Source organism: Corvus hawaiiensis, chromosome 30 (assembly GCF_020740725.1).
Source record: "Corvus hawaiiensis isolate bCorHaw1 chromosome 30, bCorHaw1.pri.cur, whole genome shotgun sequence".
NCBI lineage: Eukaryota > Metazoa > Chordata > Aves > Passeriformes > Corvidae > Corvus > Corvus hawaiiensis.
The window spans coordinates 19,169,631-19,190,298 of NC_063242.1; the positions used below are offsets into that span (position 1 = coordinate 19,169,631).

Consider the following 20,668-nt stretch of genomic DNA (forward strand, 5'->3'; position numbering starts at 1 on the left):
ATTGGTTTGCCCCTGGAATTACAGCAGATAAAATTCTCATATGAACTGCTATGTGTGAAGAGAGGTGCAGTGAGCATAACCAGGCTAGGAGCCCCAGAAGACCTGCAGTTGTGGCCTCTCAATTTTATGAGAAGCAGAAAAAGGAGAATTTCTGCTTTAATAGAAACATCAGTACTTCTCCAGCCATTAAGATGGATATCATCAATTTTTTTTGCACTGACATGAAGAGGGATCTAGTCTATCCGTTCTCTTCAAGATACCATGGGGATCAAAGAAGCAGAAACACAGACACAAAATATAAAATCCAAGACTACAGGAGTCATTCTTAATAGCAGGAGGGATTCTGAACTGCCACTATATATTTTGGGGGAAGACTAAACCTGCTGGGGTATAAGTACAGTGGGCTACAGTTGGTACACAGAACCACAGATAAGAGATTCTTTCAGACACTCCTGCAAAGCTGCTTTCGCAATGTCTGGCAGCCAGCATTAAACACAGGATGACCTGGGGCAAACACATCTAAAGTTAACAAACAAGGAACCAAAGCAGCTGTCAGAGGATGCTTTTATGTATTAGGGAGCCTCCAACACTGTTCAGATAAACTATAGATTACATAATAGTGCCTGGGATGGTTATATAGAAAATAGTTGCATGCTCCTGATCCGATTATTCTGTATTTTCTTCCGACCCATGCATAGGAAAATCAGTGTAAACCTCAATGCAACCTGATTTCAGTTATTCAATTTCCTTTCTTCAGGTGAGGGAGGAAGAAAAAGAGAATTCAAAATCCACTGACATTCCCATTTGTTCTTCCTATTTATAACGAGCTGCCTCAATAGGTTCCTACTGGAAACAAGCTGAATTCCCTACTGCAAGTTTATTAGGATAACACTGAACACAATATGGGAATATGAATTCAGAGTAACCAATATCTTGCTGAATTTTTCCATTCTATTAATGATTTAAACTATTTCTGCTGCTTAACTTTTAGAGACCCTAACAGGCTTCATCACCAGATATAGATTGGCAACCTTAATCAAAACAAACTCACTGACAGCACTGTTAGAGCTCATTAGCATTCTCACCAGATGCTTCTGTCTGTATATATGAGCATCTCCAGCTTTTTCTTTCCAGTACATGACCCATGATACTAGCACAGCTTTCAAATTAAAACAAGAAATCTCAGTACAGCTTCAAATCCTTGCTCTTCTGGGGATTAAATCTATGCAAGGCTATGACAAAGCATTTCATATTTCTTGGTCTTCTTAAAAATTTTTCTTTTTGGTTATACAGATCACTTCACTGATTTTTTGGCATGTCTCACAAATTTATACAGATATGACTAACACACACACTATTTGCTTTCACAGAAGAAGTGCAGAGAGCATTTGTCACTATAATTATCACACAGGACTATATACACAGATGAAACCTGTGCTTCATCTGTCTCTGCAGAAAGCAATGCTCTGACATGAAAGCTGTCAGAAATGATTACAGGGAAGAATTTAAAAACCTCATGCATTGATTAAGTTGCTGTAGTCAAAGTAAAGATCATAACAACAAGTTAAGACCCAGCTCCAGTTTTTAAGTGAATAAAAAATTAGAGGACAGGGAGGCCAAATATGTGGGCTTCACAAAGAATGTGTTCTTGGATATGCAAAGCAGAGCTGATCAGATCTCATGGTTAGTTTATTGGAAATGAAGCTGTGACAACGATCTCAGCCCCAGCTCATCAGTCACATAGGTACAAAGCGTCCAAATGGAAAACAGATTTTCCGATTCTCTGCACCTCCCTAGAGGCCTGTGCTGCTGTCTGAGGACTACAGCATTCTCCTATCTTGGCTCATTTGCAAGATAAACATATTCTGGCCTCAAATGCTGCTCCTTTCCAACTGCTGGTGAAAACTGCAGTCAGTCTGAGAGATTGAGAGGATGATCTAGGGCACTACTCATTCCAAGAAAAATGCTCATGTGGGAACGCAAAGCTGTTGTTGTGACCAGAGGTGTTTTGGTTTTTTTCAACTGGATCCCATTCTGCAAGTCCAGCTACAAATACTTTCTATATTTATTCTTTATCCGCTTAACTTCCTTCCTTTTCTTTTTTTTTTTTTTAAAGGGAGCAGACACTTAGACTTAAACACATTTTTACAGTGCTAGTTAAATGCTGCTTTTCTGCACTTACAGTGATTTAAGATATGAGTGACACAGCCCTCATACCTGGGCAATGCTGAGCTGGATCAGTATGTAGTTTTAACACTTTCAAACACCTGCAGGAAGTAGTATTAATGACCAGACAGATGGGACTCAAATCTTAACTACACAGTACATAAATTTATAGTTCCTTGTAGATGCAAGGTTCCTTGGGAGAGTTTTCTGGGAGCTGGTAGATCAGGCCCTACCCTTCAGGCAAGCTCCAATTCAGCTCTAGCTTTCTGCCTGTCCATCTCTGTCTCTGCAGTCTCTTTTGATCCCTGTTCTAAAACTGATGTATAGTGCTTCCAAACTTTTCAAGCATTCACTGACTTATAACTCCAAATCAGCTACATTTCAGCACTTGGAGCAGCAGTTCCTCCATGCTCCTCATGTGTCCTTAGGCAGGTATGGTAGAACCCTAAAATCAGTTGCATAGCAAGCTTTCAAACACTAGTGGATGACATTTACAAACACTAGTGGACATTTTAAACACTAGTGGAGAAACTGCTAGCGTTGATAAAATTTTTAGTGCTACAGACAGATCTCATGTCTTCATTACTTATTGCCCTCTTCGAACTCAAGATAAGCCATATAATTTGAGCACTGGGTTAGAAGCTACAACAGGAAAAGGACTAATTGCTCTGTTACAAAAACCTTCCAAGCAAGATAATTAAACCATGTACATTAAAAAGCACTTTTAAGGCTAAAGAACAGATTAAATTCTCACAGTGACATGGGGACAAGTTTTTAGTTGCTATGAAGGCACATAATTTCATTGATAACAGTGACTAGAACACTTAGGTCTAAAGATGGCTAAATCCGCAGAAATCTAGAAACCCTTGAACTCTGGGAAAGCTTTAATCCAGTCCAGACTTTGTGGCTCTGATCCACTTCAGCTGGGACAGACTCAAATCTACTTAAAATATATTTCACAACACATCTTTTCTGCATTTTTCTCCAATAGGTCATAAATACCACATGTAGAACCATTTACCCTCATTCACAACACCTACCAGCAGAGCCAGCTATTCCAATCTCCAACCCAGAATGTTAAACAAACACCAGCCAAAAAAAACCCCAAAAAACTCAAGAGCAAGTTTTAGATCAGTTGACTTTGCTACCAAGGAGCAAGAAGAAAGCTAAAGTGCTAAAAGCTGCACAGTCAGAATGTTTGGAAGAAATTCAAACTAGTGAGAAACTGCATGTGACTTCTACAGTGGGGAACAGCTTGCAAATCACAAACCAACTCATATCACTCCATGCTTGTTATCCCCAGAAAAAACAGACTCATTTGACTACAGTTTCTAGAGAAGCATATTATGCAAATCTACGGTTTTGAGGGGTTTTTTGATAACGTAATAGCTTCATTCACTGTAGTAGGAAAGGTGAGATCACAAACCACATAGGAAGGTTGTGGTTTTCAGACAGCCTAGCTGAAAGTGATGAAATTAAGCAAAATCTAACCAGGGAAAAGGAGTCTGACAAGTTCTTTTGACTGCACTCACCACCGATAATTTAAAAACTGAGTTGTTAATAGCTTAAATCAAGTACAGCCAGACCCTAGATCCACAGATCACAGGATAATTCCAGTAGGAATGGACCTCAGGAGGTCAGACTGGGTTGCTTAGGGCTTTATCCAGTCTTGTAAACCTTCAAAGACGGAAAGAGCACAGCCTTCCTGGGCAACCTCTGCCCTTGCCTGACTTGTCCTTGGGGTGAAAAAATTTTTCCTTGTACCTAATGTGAACCTCTCTGTTTATCTTACACACACACCCCTATGCAGCACTGTGAATAGCCTGGATCTGTCTCCTGGATGGTTTCTCCATAGCTACTGTGTGGCTGCTGTTTGTTAGGTGCTCCCAAAGATGTCCCTCTTCCAGGCTGAACAAGCCTGGTCCAGCAGCAACTCCCCAAAATGCAAGTGATCCAGTCCCCTGAATTTCTTGGCAACCCTCTGCCAAACTCACTCCAGTTCATCAGTGTAGGTTATGGGGGTTCTGGGGGTCCAGTCGGGACGGCCGGACGTAGACGGTGACGGATGGAGACGAGAGATCTCTATAGGCAGGTCTTGGGACACAGCCGGTTTATTGTAAAGGGCGTGGGTATTGGGGCACTGCTCAGAGCTGCTAGACTCAGCTCTGAGCAGGCCCAAGAGAGCAAGAGAGTGAACGGGTGAGAGAGAGAGAGAGAGAGAGTAGGAGCAAGAGTAGAAGTGGAAGAGAGAGAATGAATAGAAGAGAGAGAATGAATAGAAGTGAGAATGAGAATTGAGAATGAGAATGTCTGAAGTCCTGGTTACAATACAATAAATCATCTTCTGCACTGAATATTCTAATTGTCACTAACCAATCTAATACAAGATACAAATCCTATAGCATTTACATACAGCCTATAAGAGTTCTTATATTACCATAGAGTGTTACATCTTAACTTCTAAAAACTACTCTTTGGACCCCTTCTGCTGAGCTAGTAGGGTCTGCTCTGACCCTTGGACCTGTTTGCAAGCAGAGGGTATTGTTCCATCAAGAGGGGATTACTTCAGTGGCCATACCATTGTTTTCTAGTTGTTCAGTAACTAAGACCTGGTATTTCAAAAGTGGCTTTCATTTCGATGTTGCCTGTAGTTTTCATATTCCCAAAATCTTTTGTCAGGCAATCATATTTCCAAGGCTTTCCTGTTTCATCTTCCCCAACACATCAGTATCTTCCCTGTATTGAGGTGCCTAAAAAAAGGCTCCCTATTCCAGATGTCGACCAACAAGTGCTGAGGAGAGGGTCATGATCACTTCCATGAATGTACTGTCTATCCTATTATAAGTACAGTCCAGGATACTTTGGGGGTTCTTAGCTGCCAGGGCACACTGCTGCCTCATGTGCAGCTTGCTATCTACCAGAATCCCAGGTCCTTTTCCACGGAGTTGCTTCCCACCTGGCAATAATACAGTCCTCAGGCTGCATTATTGCCACCACTCTTCCTTCCCATGTGCAGGGCTTCATATCTGCCCTTGATGAATTTTCAAAGATTTCTGTTGGTCCGTTCGTCCAGCCTGTCCAGATCCCTCTGGAAGGCAACCCTATCCTCCACTGTTATTGACACAATTTGGTGTCCCTTGGAAGTGTGAGTGCACTCTCTTCTCATTCTTCAATAAAGATGTTAAAAAGGAAGGGACCCAGGACAGATCCCTGTGCCACTGCACTTGTCACAAGACTCCAGTTAGAGTAGGAATCATTAACCTCTACCTTCTGAACCTGATTCTCCAACCATTTTTTTTACCCATTTAGTTGTCTGCCCATCCAGACTGTAATAGTCTGATTTTGATATAATAATATTGTGGGACATTCTGTCAAAAGCCCTGTTAATGTCAAGGCAAATGACATCCTCAGCTCTCTCCTGCAACAAAAACAGCGAGAGTTCTGGTATTGAACTTCAGGGAATTAGTTTTAACTCCTGGCTTAGGAAAGACACACTGCAAACAATGGCTGGTGCACACACTCTCAGAAGGACTATTCTCCAAAACACCTTTGGAACGTATAGGTTTGTGTTACTGGGATTCAGTAGTCCAAATCCTTAGCTGCAATAATCATCCCAGTTCCATTAGACTCAGTCTATACACAGTATTTCATTTCAGATAATGATCCTGGGATATTACACACCTGATATTTGTTGTGCAGGTTGCACAAACAGGACCTAGGAAGCATCAAGGAGGAATAGCAAGAGAAACTAGAGAGATGCAGAAATTCCTCATTTCTCCTGGGAGATGCACAGATCCACTGTGTTCCTGTGAGGGTCTTTCTCTTACCTTTGCAAGGAAACTCCAGGCTGCATATTGCCCTGAGGTTGTGCTGCTTTTTAGCTTCACTGTGTGCAACATCAGAAAGAATCCCAACAGTCCACTGCAAGGGATGGGGAAAGCTTGTTAATAAAATCTCTTCATTTCAACTAAACAACCTCTTACAGGCACCTTGGTTTTCCTAATGCAGAACTGCAGTTTTAATCCCATTTGGAGAAAGAAAGCTGGTGGACAAGAAGCTTACATTATGTCCAGTACATCTTGGGTTTTGTTCAGTCAGTGACTAGAATCTGAGTAAAATAAGTCTGTGCTCTTATGGCTGGTCTCTAATGCACTTGCATAATCAGAAAAGTAGAGATTATTGAAAACATGAGGTGAAATATTAACTTCAGGCATTGAAATGGCTCTGAATAACAGCAAGGCTAATTTCAGCAGGAACCACACATATTTGGCAACTAACTCACTTCAATCTCCACAGAGCCTTGAACTGAAAAAATAACCACTGGAAAGTTTCTGCCTGAAGCTTTCAAACTGTTTAAACTTCATGAAGGCTAAATTCCAATTAGGAAGTCAAATACATCTCTACTGTATAACAAATAGATGACTCAGTAGTGCTGGGAACAGGATACTCCAAAGTTTTCTGCTGACAATTAAGGGAATTTTGATTCTCAAGTCATATAGGACAGCAGTCCCCCGTGCTCCTGTAGCCAAGATTACTCATAAGGAAATTCTGTTGCACACTTCACCAGACTTTATGGAGTTGATGGGGTTTGGCTCTGGATTTTGTTTCACTTGTGACATTCGTATAACCCCCTGATTGTGAGACAATGTAATGGTGTAAACCAGCAAGCAGGGAACAGAAAGGGACTTCAAACTACATAAGGCACAAATTACTGAGGCATAAGAGATTACAAAGTACTGTGGGAAGCTGCATGGGAAACGAGATAGGATCAACACAGCATGCAGGTGGTGAAGCAAAAAGTGCCTTGGCATTGGCAGAGGGTATGCTGTTCTGGATAGTGATGCCATGTAGTTGGGCCCCTCTCTACAACAGCAGGAAGGGTGGAAAACGGTGGCTCCTCAGGTCAGAAGTTCCATGCTGGGCTCCAGTATATCAGCCAAGTGCTGTTCCCTGCTCAATACGTGTGGCCAAGCTCCATCTCAGCCACATGTCCATACAGGCGCCTAACAGTAGGGTAAGATAACTTCTCAGGAGTAGAAGGCGTTAGGAATATTTGCATTGAGCCGTAACACAAGATCCTTTGGGATGTGTGTGAAGTCTGAAGCCAAGGAAGCAGATGCTGCTTTGATGACAAAATATAGGCCTAAACTCAGCAACTTCTTGCAGAGGATGAAGTGCTGAGCAGTAGAACATTCCACTGAGAAATGAGTGAGTTCAGTGTACCAACAGTGCCCATGAGTCCAGTAGCTTACGTTTATTCCAGATCTTCTGCCCTGCTGTAAAGGGCTTTCAGTCAGAGAGATCTGAAGATGTTTAGTGTAACTCAAGAGATTAAAAAGTAAAACAGCGAATATTGATGCCACAATTAACACCAATTTATTTCATTAAATAAATTGAGCACTTTGCACCTTACTGCTGATGCTTCAGACATTCTGCAGAGGCAGTAGATTGAGCTACATCAGTTGCCCTTACCTTACATTGCATAAGGTAAGGTAAATAAATAATAATAATAAATGTATATTTACATTTTCCTCCAAATCCCACATATCTACCAAGACACTAGATTACAATATGTTAAGAGAGCAACTGAGATGTTTGTTTCTCCATCTTACCATTCCTTTTCCCTTCCCGTAGTGTACAGTGCTATCTACTACATATGAACTGAAGGTGGGCCAATGGAAACAGGAGTGGGAGACTACCACAGTGGTAGTGTTCTAATGAAGTGAAAGAGAAGAATATCTGGGCTAGACAGATACCCATTAGTGCCTGCAATTAGACTTCACTTTTGAGAATAATAGATTTCACCTACCTACAGAATACCTAATTGCAAGTTACTTGTAGTGTGGATAGACCACACTTGGAAAAACATTAAAAAAACCTATGTACATTGGAAATTATTTAACAATCATTCTCAATATCCCCTTTCAAGGGAAAATCCAGATACAAGTAAGAAAATCCTTATCAGGAAATATTTTTGCCATTAGTTACCATGAAAATATCTTTTTCACCCTCTAAAAAAAAACAACTTTCATTTGATAAAAGAGTGGGAGGGAAAGACAGGAATTTTTTAAAAAATTAAGATCTATGGGAAATATATTTATGTTGTCCTGTGAGAACTATGCCATTATGCAGTGAACTTTTGCTAGTCAAAATAATGGAACATTTCTTGAAGCTTTACCTTTTTACCCAAAACAGCATTCTGCCAAATAACAAGATGTACAGGCAAATAAATCCATGTACACCCATATACTGCTGAAGACTAATACTTCGTAATCCCTGCAAACAGCAAGTGTGGGCTAATCCCAGACTTCAGAAGCATTTGAGAGATGCTATGTATCTAAGCTTTACTACACTGGGTAAACATTATTTTAATGGTGACTGGGAACTCTCACCATCAGAATGCATTAACTCAAGGAAACACATATACTTTCAGCATATTTGAATCTCAGGCCATCAAATGCACATCCACAGACATGCAAAGATATATTCTCTGCAATTCTACTGGCTTATGGCAGCAGAAACTAGTATAAGTAAGACTTTACATGCTCCAAAATTTTTAACTGAGAGTATAGGCTGGAAGTCAGTGGGATCCCTTATTTTGAAAACATTTACATGACCTGTTATAGAGAGGTTACCTGGCACAGCAGCTGCTGTGAAACCTGTAGAAGTACAGGAATGGAAAATCCAAGGCACTGAAGAGATCACCTGAGGGACAAAGCAATACACTCAGTACATGGTGGGAAAAAAATTACCCACTGTTACAAGCAAGGCAACAGCAATTACATGAACATTACTAGTTCAACATTCCTTCAAGCCTTTACAGCTGGCTGAGTTTTCATTTATGATGCTTTCCACATTTCTGGTGTGTTTAATGATTTCTCTCTGACCTTGCTTCTAGCCAGTTCCTGCCTTTGGTTGAAAAAGGGAAAAGGGATACCTAAGAGTATTCTTTGCTAGTATTCAGAAGGTCCTGCTTAAGCAACAGTGGACAGACGTGTATCATATCCACTTCTTTTATTACACAGCTTGTGATAGTTCCTACTGAAGCAACAGGAAACACAGACATATGGTGGCTGCTTCCCCCTCTGGCATTTGAACTCTGTAACACAGAGCATGTTGAGAGGTTTAAATAAGTTCTCCTAGGTCTAAGTAGGGCACTTGAGTACTTGTATTTCCAGGAACCTAAGCCTTGGTTGCTCTTGGTAGCGATTCCAGGAGTTCTCTGGCCTTCAGGCTCTACAGATTTGCAAGAAGCTCCATCCTTCACTTTTTGAAATATAGGACTGTTTCACTGAACATGTATGTCTATCCTGGTGGGGGTTTCCTATATACACAATCTGCACCACCAGGCAAAAGGAGGAATTTATGTTTCTTTAAATGATCCTTCTTTGTTTTTCTAGCTGAACAAATGTTTAATGAAAGAAAGAGATAATCATCTTTACCCTTCTAACTATGAAAACACAAGTATGGTAGGAATACTAGCCACCATAAAATATTAAATTACTCCATATTTACCACTTGATGTGCTGCTATTTCAAGTCCTGCCATGGGCCCAAGCAATGGGATCTGTGTTATGAAAGCAACAAAACAAAATCTCTGCATAGCACTGAGGACAATGCAAAGAAGGAAACACAGTTCTAGATGGATGGCTAGGACATGTTGACTTAGGGAATCCTTGTTCTTTACCATGCACCACCTCAAAAACTGTTCTTTGTTGTCTGTCCCATGCGGATTTTTTTGCAAAGGGCAGCTAAGAATGGTATTGGGAAATATCATGCAAATTGCACCAAGTTATATACCCTTCTCTCCTCTTCCTACAGGATAATATATATTATTGGTCATATTCAGGGCTAAAATCCTAAGAGTTTGGTCTCTAAAAACATGCGTAGAGAGCAAAAACGACATGGAAACCTACAAAAGAAACAACTCAATTCACTTTACCTGCTGGATGGGATGCAGAGGCCAACAGCACCACACTAAAAAAAAATTTTAAAAAATTAATTGGATACTACAGAATTTATGACATGGGCTGAAGACTACAAATTGACAGCTTTGTGTTTGTTTTTTCATGGTGAATAGTTAGGTAGAATAACTGAGATACAAGTATCAATTAAAAGAAAAGTTGATTGGGAAGGAATGTCTGTGGTCACTTAATAAAATTTCTGACTGAAAGCAGGACTATCACGAATATTTGTTCATGCTCTCTGGTTCTGTCTCAAAAAGGCATGTCTCAAAAACCTACCAGTACAGAGATTCCACACCTCTCTGGGTAATTTGTCCCAGGGCCACTCTACCCTCCTAGCAAAGAAGTTTTTGCTGTCCCATTTTTAAACCCCCAAAGTTACAATATATAGTTGTTGTCCCATATTATGTCAAATACTGCATTTAGACAAGTTTAAAAGCAAGTGAAAATAAAACCAAGTACCAGCCCAAATGATTCACACTTTTCAGAAATATACAAGTGAACAGGAAAATCAGCTGTGACCAGTTCTGCGTCTGAAGTATCACTTAAGATTTCTGAGGTCTTACAAAGGCTCACGCTCTTGAATTTGTGGTATAGAGCCTTTTTTAGTGTTATTGATCCTTCTTGTAAATTTCTCTCTCTTTTTGTTTTTTGGGTGTTTTTTTTTTTTTTCAAATTTTTCATTCCAAATTGTTTCTAAGGTTAGAAGGCTTCTGGGGTGCTGTGAGATGAGATAAACATGCACATCTGTAGAGCTACAGCTTCCAGTTACCAACAACATACATCCATGACAAACACTAAGGACAAGTGGGAGAAGAAGAAAAGATTATCTGGAGAGTTTGCCTCTTGATGAGCTGCAAGCACTGCACTTAGAGATGTAAAAAGACATTCATTAATGTCATGAACTCTCAAGCATTCCAGGCCAACTCCCTTTTCCAGTGTTAACACAGCTACTGTTTCCAAGCCTGTTCACTCACAGCTGGTCCCAGCTCTCTACAGGACCAAGCTTCCATGCTTGGTGACCTGCTCTTGGCAAGCTTGGTGAACCCCAGAATGATTCACAGAGTCACCAGCAGCAAAAGGAACTGCAAAGAGCATGGAAATCCCACGGCCAAGGAAGCCCTGGGGGAAGGTTGTCACTGAAATCAGCCATGAAACACAACATGATGAAGGAGGAAAGGGTTTATGAGGGACAGACAGGCAGGTATTTTGGGTTTTGCATTTTATAAGTCTTTGAAAGGCATCAGCTGGTACAGTATGTTCGCATTCTCAATATTTATACATGTTTTTGAAAGACGTTATTGCCACAACGGCAAACAAGGCAAAGCAGACCACTTACAATAGGTAATTTAGCCCACCTCTCCTCCCCACACATGGGTGCTCTCCCTGTCAAGGGATGCCAAGAGTAATTCACAATAAACAGGCCCAATTCCTCAGTTTCCTGGTAAAGAGAGAAAAGGAAGCAAAGGTCTACTGCTTTTGTTTGAATAACAGAGAAAACAGGAGACTGCAGGACAAGTGAAACTGTATCAACAGTGACGAGAAGTAGGACTAAACCATGTCTCTCCACTTGCTTTTTGAATTATTTCATTTTAAACAAAACAGTCAGAAATACTCAGAGAGAAACTTCCTTCTGCATCCAAGAGGAATTGATAACCCTGACAGACACTCCACATTTTGGTCCAAAGGAAACACAAGAAGAAAACAAAACCTTATTTGTGAAGTGCAGGGCAGGTTAAGGCAAATGGATTAGATGGCATTACAGCTGCTCTGTAGCTCTGCTCTGAATGAAGCATCAGTAAAAAAGACACGATGATGTTGTAAAACCAGATTAGGGATTCAGAGGTTTCTAGCAGGACAGCCCGGATATGAGGCTGCAGCAAAAACAAATTCCCTGTGCTGGATTTCTCTGCTCTTCTCTTTTTTTCCCTGTACTCAAAACTGAGGGCTGGGTCACCTGTGGTTTCCTTCCTGGCTAAAAAGAGGTTTTGTCAGCAAGAACAGCAATTTATGCCTGCAAAGCTGCCCTCCTCTATTGCAGAAAATCTACTGCAGCATTTTTAATTCACAAAAGTGACAGATTAGCAGCTCTTCCAGAAGCCAGATGTCGTTTTGCTGCATAGAGTAGAACCTTTACCTCATACCTTTGTCAGTGTCATTTATTCACCATTTGAAATTCTGTATCTGTTTTCTCCTCACCAGTGGCTGCTAGGCTATCTGGGCATGCGTTTGTGAGCAAATATCTGACAGGGACAGATATTGGGATGTACTGAAACTTCCTTGCAGGTTCTTCAAAAACAGTAAAATATCTCTACCTGCCTCAGCACAGGAGAAAGCCCAAGATGAGCTACAACCTGCTCCTAAGACACATTTATGTCTCCCTCAACATGTCAGGCAAGCATTACTACCCCTCCCCTCATGCTACCCCTCACCAGCTATGGGGGAGAAATCTGGCTCCCTCGATCATAAAAAGTGGGGGAACACAAAGGAATAAAAGAAAATGTAAGATTACCAGAAAAAAACACTAGGAAGTAGAACACTAATGCAGAAGTCAAAGTACAGAGAAGTACAATACTGTAGTTTAAAAAAGGAGGTGGGATCAAGAGGATTGAAGGATTAGAGTCAGGGTCTTGGAAGTACACTGACCCTCTTCTCTTCCTCCCTGCCCCTGCCCCAGATGCTTAAACACATGGAAGAGAAATGAACGAGATGGGGCTGGACACTGAGAAGCAACATCACCCCTCCCTTCTCTGCATAGCACAGCTCTGCTTTCCCTCCTACACTTGTTCCTGGCCTGGCTCCCTTTTTAAAAGCCATTGAACAATCATGTTGGAAGTGATGAAGTGAGAAGAACACCACACTTTCAACATCAGCAAATATTTTTTCAGATCTGTTTTATTCTGGACAGTTCCCATTCATGTACATTTACTTAGGGTGTTCTTCTCTCCCAAACTGTTCCAGATTTTAAAACAAGAAAGAGTGCGTGGCATATAAGGACAGCATATGTTAGGAGACTGCTCATTTCAGTTGCACTTCTGCAAGCGTCCAACAGAGCCTTCTTCTCTTTTATATTTATTTATTTATTTATTTAATTTTACTCTAACATTTCTTTATTTATTTATTTATTTTTACTCTAACATATTGGTAGATTCTAACATCCAGTAATTTGTGGCAGATCTTTTAATCTGCTCTATGCAGGCAGTCTCTACACTCAGTAGAGTGCAACTGTGCTTTCATACTGAACTGAGAAACATTTTGAACAGCCCCTATTACAATAATCCTATGTATTTTTCCAATGTATTAGGAAAAATATCTTCACTAAAAGGCTTATCAAGCTTTGGAATAGGTTGTCCAGGGCAGTGTCTGAGTCACCATCCCTAGAGGTATTTAAGACACATGTGGTGCTTAGGGACAAGGCTCAGTGGTAGGCTTGGTAGTGCTCAGTTAATGCACTCAATGACCTTAAGGGTCTCCTCCAACCTAAAAGATTGGATGATTTTAAACACTACCTGGCTGTGCCCACACAGCTGCATGTCTGCTGTCTGATCTAGGTTAGAAATAAGAAGCTTTAAAGACCTATTGATAATAGTGCTAAGAGGAGAAAATTGCACTGATACCACACTAGCAAGTTCCTTCATACATCATAGAATCATACAATCACGCTTGTATAGACAAGGCCTCCAGAGCACATTAAACTGTCCTGTCCTGGAGGTGAAACTGGGGTCCTATCATGGCCAGAACAGTCCTTGAGAAGGCCTGAGAAGAGGAAGCAGCATATACCTTAACACCTTCTAAATCACACAATTTAGTGCTGGGCACCCTCTGACAGAGATAATCCATGTCTACAGTAATTCAGGCCCAGGGCTGCCTGGAGTTAGTGCTCATTCAGAGAACATTCCTTTAGTCAATGATATTTAAAAGTAGTTTTGATTGTTTTCTACAGAAATTAAGTTTGCACAGTAAAGCTGTGTGTACACAGCTCCACACAGCTCTCAAACACACTAAACAGCTCCATCCAGATTTGGGAAGTGGCAGTGATCTCTGAGATAAATACACGTGCAGAGGTCTCACACAGAGACAAACCCTGCCAGTGCCTCCTGCAGCAGAAGGGTCCCATTAGACACTGGAGGTGGCACATTGTTGCTGCCTGTTTTGAGCTTCCCATCCCCCCTCCCAAAGACATGTGCTCCGAGTTCTTTTGTTCCAAGCGCGGGCAAAGCCAAATGTAACTCAGACTCTTCAGCAGTGTCTGATTGGCCGCTCACCCCGGGTCCGCCCCCAGTCATCCCCTTGCCCCTTCTCCGAATAAAAAGATGGTCGAGGGGAGGCAAAGGCTCTCTCTCAGCTCAGCTACCTTCCTGTAAACATCTCTGGTCGTCTGTCTCATTTGAAGGCTTCTAACTGCAGGGAATTGAGCGAGCAGGGAGCTATATTTCTCCCTCTTTGCTTCTGCTGATGGTATTTGCTCTGCAGCTGATTCAGGTACCGATTTTAGAGCTACTAAAGTGCTAGATCGCCCGTGCTACCTCTCAAGGCTGCTCGAGGCTTTCTAAGGCATTGAAATACAAGCGCTAGCCGGTATAAAGCTGAAAAGATACCTTTACAGCACATCATGGAGGTTGCGGACAAGGAGAGAGCTTCTGCCAAATTTTACACCCTTTCAAACATCATCAGCTAGTTTGACAAAACAAAAGTCTAAAATAAATCAGATGTCACTTACTCCATTGTCCATGGTACTGCTTGTTTTCCCCAGGCAAGATGAGGTCCAAATGCTATGGATTGTGAGCTTCTCTAACACATAGTAATACGTGCACATACAGATACATAGACATACAGATATACACAGACCCAAGCCAAACAAATAAGCATTCAGTTTGCTACCTCCCTTAAGCCACCTGTTTTCCAGCTTTGCACCATCACCTTGTAAGCTATGCTGACCTTTAAGCCTCTTCTTGGGGAAAAACTTTGGAAGCTTTGTTAACAAATTTTTGCTCTTAAACAGATGCTGAAGATAGCCATCTTCCAATTTGCACAAATCGACTGTTGGATTGTTAGTTTATTTTCTGTAAAAAGAACAGTTTTAAAATACATATACCACTGCACCTCACAGTTCCTTAGCGAGAAGTTTCTCCCTTTCAAAAGCTTCCAAATAAATAATCATACTTTCCATGGAATGTGGGACTCCTGCTCTCTGCTGGACACAAGTTCACAGACTTCAAACTAACAGAGGAGCAACCCAGCCCTGACTTTTCAATCAAAGCTGAAAAATTAAGACCTTCGGACAAAATCTGAATTTAAAGGTTCAGGCCTAGGTGCAATTTTCAGCTAAAACTGAGACAGTCAGGCAGTTGCCAAATGAAAAATCAATTGATTTTACTGCTTGGTTCATGATTTCCCTTCAACACACAGAAGTAGCTACATCTCGTTCCAGACCTCATAGGTTATTTCTGCATGTGGCAGCACATTTGCAAATTCCATGACTAATTCTTCCAAAGTTTCAATAAACACACCTACCTTCTTTGCGTAAAATTGATTTGCTTTGCATTTCATAGTAGATGGAAAACAACAACTGACTTAAACAAGAGCCTACTTCAAGCAAACTGATATTCAGATATTGTCCATAAATGGGACCCTGGTGAATCACAAAGGCAAAAGCAGAAGCCTGCATTACTTATTTATGGAAATAGGAGATTTGATTGAACTAAGATAGAAAGAGATACACAGTGTTATCATATTGATGATGCTCACAAGATAAACAGGAATTAAAAGGAAGCAACTGTCCTACACTGGTGTCCCTGCTGTATTCCTATCAAGGATCTTTCATGTGATCAAACAAGAGCATACATCCATCTAATCAAATGGACTAGCACAACTAGACTTCCCTTTTGTTATGCTTATTCCCAGCTTCTGCTGCCTCTTTCATTCCTTCTGACTGCAGAAGGAATTTCTTTGAATTTATTATTCATACTTCACAGTGTTCCCAAATGACTTTAGGTATGAACCCAAGAAAAGAGGCCAACATATATTAGATGTGATTACGGATGGAGGAGAATTGAATCAAGTCTCTAGATCCCTTATTTGAAATAAAGCCTCACAAAAACCCAGCAGAAGCCATGTACACTGAATGTCCTGGTTTGTGGCTCTTTGAGGAAAGGAGTGGATTTAAAAAAGCAGAGGAATATATGGTCAGTGACTCAGGCTCTTTCACTAGCTACAAAATAACAAGCCACTCTTGTATCTCCAAATCAGAAAAACAACTGAAAGTCAGAATTACTCAATCCCACTAATGACACTCAGAACAATCAGTTACTGCTCATGTTCTTTGCACACACTACTTTTGTAATCACTACCTCCTCTTCTGGCAATTTTGTACAAGTTTTATTTTCTGAAGTGGGATATTGCCAGGGAGTTACTCTGTAAATATTATTTCTGGAAGTGATAGATCACTTGTGCACGTGGTGATTTAAAAATTCATAATTAACACCTCGTTACCTCCCCAGGTGTATATTGGCATGTCCACCTACAACTGGAGCCAAAAAAATTCAGATGCTAAGACATTCAGCTTAGCACTGTTCTTTCAGTGAGTGTCCTGCTAAATAAATACATTTAAATAGGGGTAGCTATGAGTTTCTTCCACAAGCCACAGTTGAAAATGAAAACATACACCACATAAAAACAGCTATGGTGTATCAAAGACTTATTCATTTTACCTGAATACATAGTTGATGTACTGTTGGTCCAGATCACTAGGAGATGAGGGAAAGAGAAAAAGGTGGGTTTTTTAACAATGCACTTCATTTGGTGTAACAGATCTGTATATTAAGCAGTATTAATGTACTGTAATGTAAATTAATACTGTACTGTATTAATGTACAGTAATGCTGTAATATTACATTATATTAATTTATATAATATATAATAAGGTTAACATTAGGTAATACTAACATTATATTGTAATTATAAACATTATAAACATAATATAGTAATAATTTTATCAACACAAGTCGATTAATTATCATTTAAACAACATATTAATTAACTCAGAATTCACACATTATTTCTGTTGTTACTGTCCATGGAAGTTTCATTTAAAGTGAAGATAAAGTGAGACTGATTAAAATTTAGACCCTTTAACCAGAGATGGAAAATGGATTTGAAATAAATAAGCTTATCCATGCATGTATATTATACATCATGTGCAGTATCAATACATCCATCTCCATCCATACAGAGAACTGCAGATTATAGACACTGTGAATATGTAATGCCACCTGATTCTAAGACTACTGTTGTGTGGTTGCAGTTCTAACATGCACAGGGGATTAGTGCAGGGTTTCAAGGTGTTTAAGGTACTCAGTCATTCCCTCCCTGTGGTAAGTCACCAGCTGCTGAACACTTTTGAGACTGTGTCACAAAGGGAGATACTGACAGATTCAAACTATGCAGCTTTCCATGTGAACACAGCCTAACATTTCCTCTGAACACCTGTGCCAGTAATTAGGGGTTTCTTTTCCAGGGCTGAGTCATCACCCTTGGATAATACACTGTTAAAACTAATTCAGTGTTCCCGTTAGTAGTATAACTATCAATAACCACATGCTATTGTTATGAACAATAAATAACGCTCATCTTGCAAGAGAAGTTATTAATGATTAACCAGGAGTGGCCCAGCTCCTGCTGATCATGCAGAGCTCCCTACATCACAGCCATCTCTCCTTATAAAAGAATAAGAAAACACATTACCTTAAAGAGCCAGGTTTCCACAACTTGTGAAATATTTTGTAAGCCCCTGTAATTGAAATGACATGTGTAATTACCATATCGTGCAATCATTCTGACAAACAACAGCTTGTTTGGCCGTGGTACTGGCAGAGATGGAACCCCTCTGAATTACAGTTTAGCAACATGGCACAAAGGATTTCTAAACCATGAGTAAAACGAACCTGTTGCTTCAAATTAATGGTTTTCAAAGTGTTACCAGCTCTGAGTACAGTCATGCTTTGTGGTTCTGCTAGTCCTTCTGAGGTCAAGACATCTTCTAGCTCACAGCAACAACAAAGGAGAGACTCTGTGTGTGGGTTTGTGTGTAAATACATACAGTGTCACAGAATGGGTTCTTCAGCCCACACCATTTTGGGGGTAAGTTCTGTAACATATATGTTCATCTACACAGAGCTGTTGGCTCTGATCCATCTTTCTTATCTAAAGTTCTCTCAGCTCTAGGGTCTCCAGGTCCTTTACATTCTTGACCTGCCTGTCTACCTCTTGTTAACTTACATTTCTGTTCTGGGTAAAGATTTGAATGCTCGTGGAAGAAACAACACAGCTTCAGGCTCTATTTTTGCAGACCCGTTCTTTAAGGCTTTGGGGTGATTTTTTTTGATTCGCAGACAAAACTAGAATATGAAAAGTAAATGCAGTAGAACACTATGAAATAGATGTCCTCAAGTCTGCCTCCATCAGACAAGATGAAGGGTAGAACACACATCCTTTCTGTAATGCTCTGTCTCAATTTACTATGCAGTAAGTGAGTTCATCTCTTTGCCCTTTCTCGTAGCACCTTCATTTCAGTTGATAGGAAATCTAATTACACAAATAACTCCCAACAGCCATATCAACAACTCTCAAAACCAAGAGATGGAAGGCAGCTATATTTTCAGCATAAACATTATGTTGGCACTTCCTACACATTTCAAACACACAAAAGAAGCATTCTGAAGACTCTCTAAGTTATTTTCCACCTCCATGACCAAACACTGCTTTACAAATGAGACCCCTTGGCCTTGAGAAAGAAAGAACATCGCTCATTACAGCAAACAAGTATTTGAAGTGGAAAATCCATAGCTTTTACTTTTATATAAATGAGCAAATGTTTACCATATAATATTTCTCAAAAAACTACAAAACTATTTCTTATTTTTATGTTAACAACATTTCAGATGGGGATCTCTAGACCTCCCTAGACAGAATACATATAAACACATTACCTCTGCCCTGAAAATTTTACAGTATGAATAGAAGAAATAAAGAAGGAATCATCCCTAATCTGCAGACAAGACTTAACATATGAATGAGTCACTCAGTATATAGGACAGGTAAGAATCAAATACAAGTCCCTTATTATCCACCAAAATACTCCAAAAGACAAAAATCTCCTAGTTAAATATTACTACTCTTGTTTTCTTCAAATTTTCTGGGTCTGACTGTGTCTAGCTTTTCAGGGAAGAACTACGATTTATCCAAATCAATGTTTGGTCTGAAAAAAAAGACAGAAGAAAACCTGATTGATTATGCAACTCATTGTTAAAATTTTTTAAAAATGCATATGATTGCCTAAAAAACCCCAACATTTCAACATCCTTCCTCTGGGACCATATTCCATGATATTTTAGTATATTTTTGTCAGTTTTTAAATAAAATCTGTGTGTGCAATAAAGTTCCAAGTACAAGTTATTGCTTGTTTTTTTCATGTTTCTTCTCCCCTCAGACAGAAGTCTCTCTCAGTATGCAACCATCAAAAAACAACCAGAAAAGTTTAGTGCTGATTAAAATTGTATGTGCATTTTCCCATCCACTGTTAGCAGACTGCAATAGGTAGTTTGTTCCGTTGCTGTTTTCAACATAAAAGCTATAAAAAGAATGCACTTTCTTATATTTACTGATCTTCGTTCTTTCCAAGTGTTTCTTACGTATAGAGTCTCAAATACCAGTAACTTCATAATAAAGCTGGTTTCGCCAACACATTTACCCTTCCTAATTCTTTTTCTAGAAGAAAATTACTTACCAACACAGATCAAGTGAATTAGAGCCCATAAATATCCGTTTGGATCAAACTGCAATAAAGAACATCTACATAAATAAAAGCATGATCGTGTAAATACACATATTGCAATTTCCCTGCAGTTAGCTTTGCAAAGCAAGTACAGTGAGTGGGAGCAGTGCTACAAAGACAGGGAAGATGACTAAAGAAGACTAGGAAGACTGAAATTCTTCCTGTCACACTTAGAAACCTGGCATATGTTGGTTATTCATGCTCTCAGCTCGTCTCAGCAAGGATAATTATATTTCCTTCAGAGTGTACACCAATTTAAGTAGTCTGAGCATATGGACCCCAGCCTATTTGGTCTTGTATTGACAATCAGCGACAGGCAAGATGATCAGAGGACCATCACAAAGGTTTTTGTCTTGTCTCCTTTCCCCTCTGAGCCTCTGCAGCAGCTAAGCAGTTTCTCTACAAGGCTCCAACTAAACAGAGTATCCAAAGGAGGGCTTCAAATGGACGTCTGTCTGAGCAAAGTAGGCCCTCTTCACAATCAGTAGGGAAAACCAAACATTTTTGAGAGGAATTCACCTGGCATATTTTAGATGTCTGCTTTCAGGTGAGATGAATTATGTACCAGGAGATCCTGCTCTGCACCATGGACTATGATGAGAGCGAGCGCAGGTGCAACACCTCCGATGGCCACATTTGATCAGATGTATCCAGACAAGTTCCAGACTCATCCAACTTCAGATATTAACTAAGGTATCTAAAGCAAG

The 20,668-nt window shown here is 40.1% G+C and overlaps 1 protein-coding gene across 2 annotated transcripts in view; it reads right to left on the bottom strand.

Moving 5' to 3' along the window:
- Positions 1-20,668, bottom strand: part of TMEM241 (transmembrane protein 241) — a 61,278-nt gene that overhangs the window by 23,877 nt on the left and 16,733 nt on the right. For both annotated transcript variants that reach the window (XM_048289496.1, XM_048289495.1), the window contains exons 8-13: positions 19,914-19,962; positions 17,873-17,918; positions 16,840-16,875; positions 10,108-10,142; positions 8,802-8,871; positions 5,994-6,087 (exon numbers count right to left, since the gene is read on the bottom strand). In XM_048289496.1, the coding sequence (XP_048145453.1) occupies positions 5,994-6,087; positions 8,802-8,871; positions 10,108-10,142; positions 16,840-16,875; positions 17,873-17,918; positions 19,914-19,962 (330 nt within the window). The remainder of the gene's footprint in view (positions 1-5,993; positions 6,088-8,801; positions 8,872-10,107; positions 10,143-16,839; positions 16,876-17,872; positions 17,919-19,913; positions 19,963-20,668) is intronic.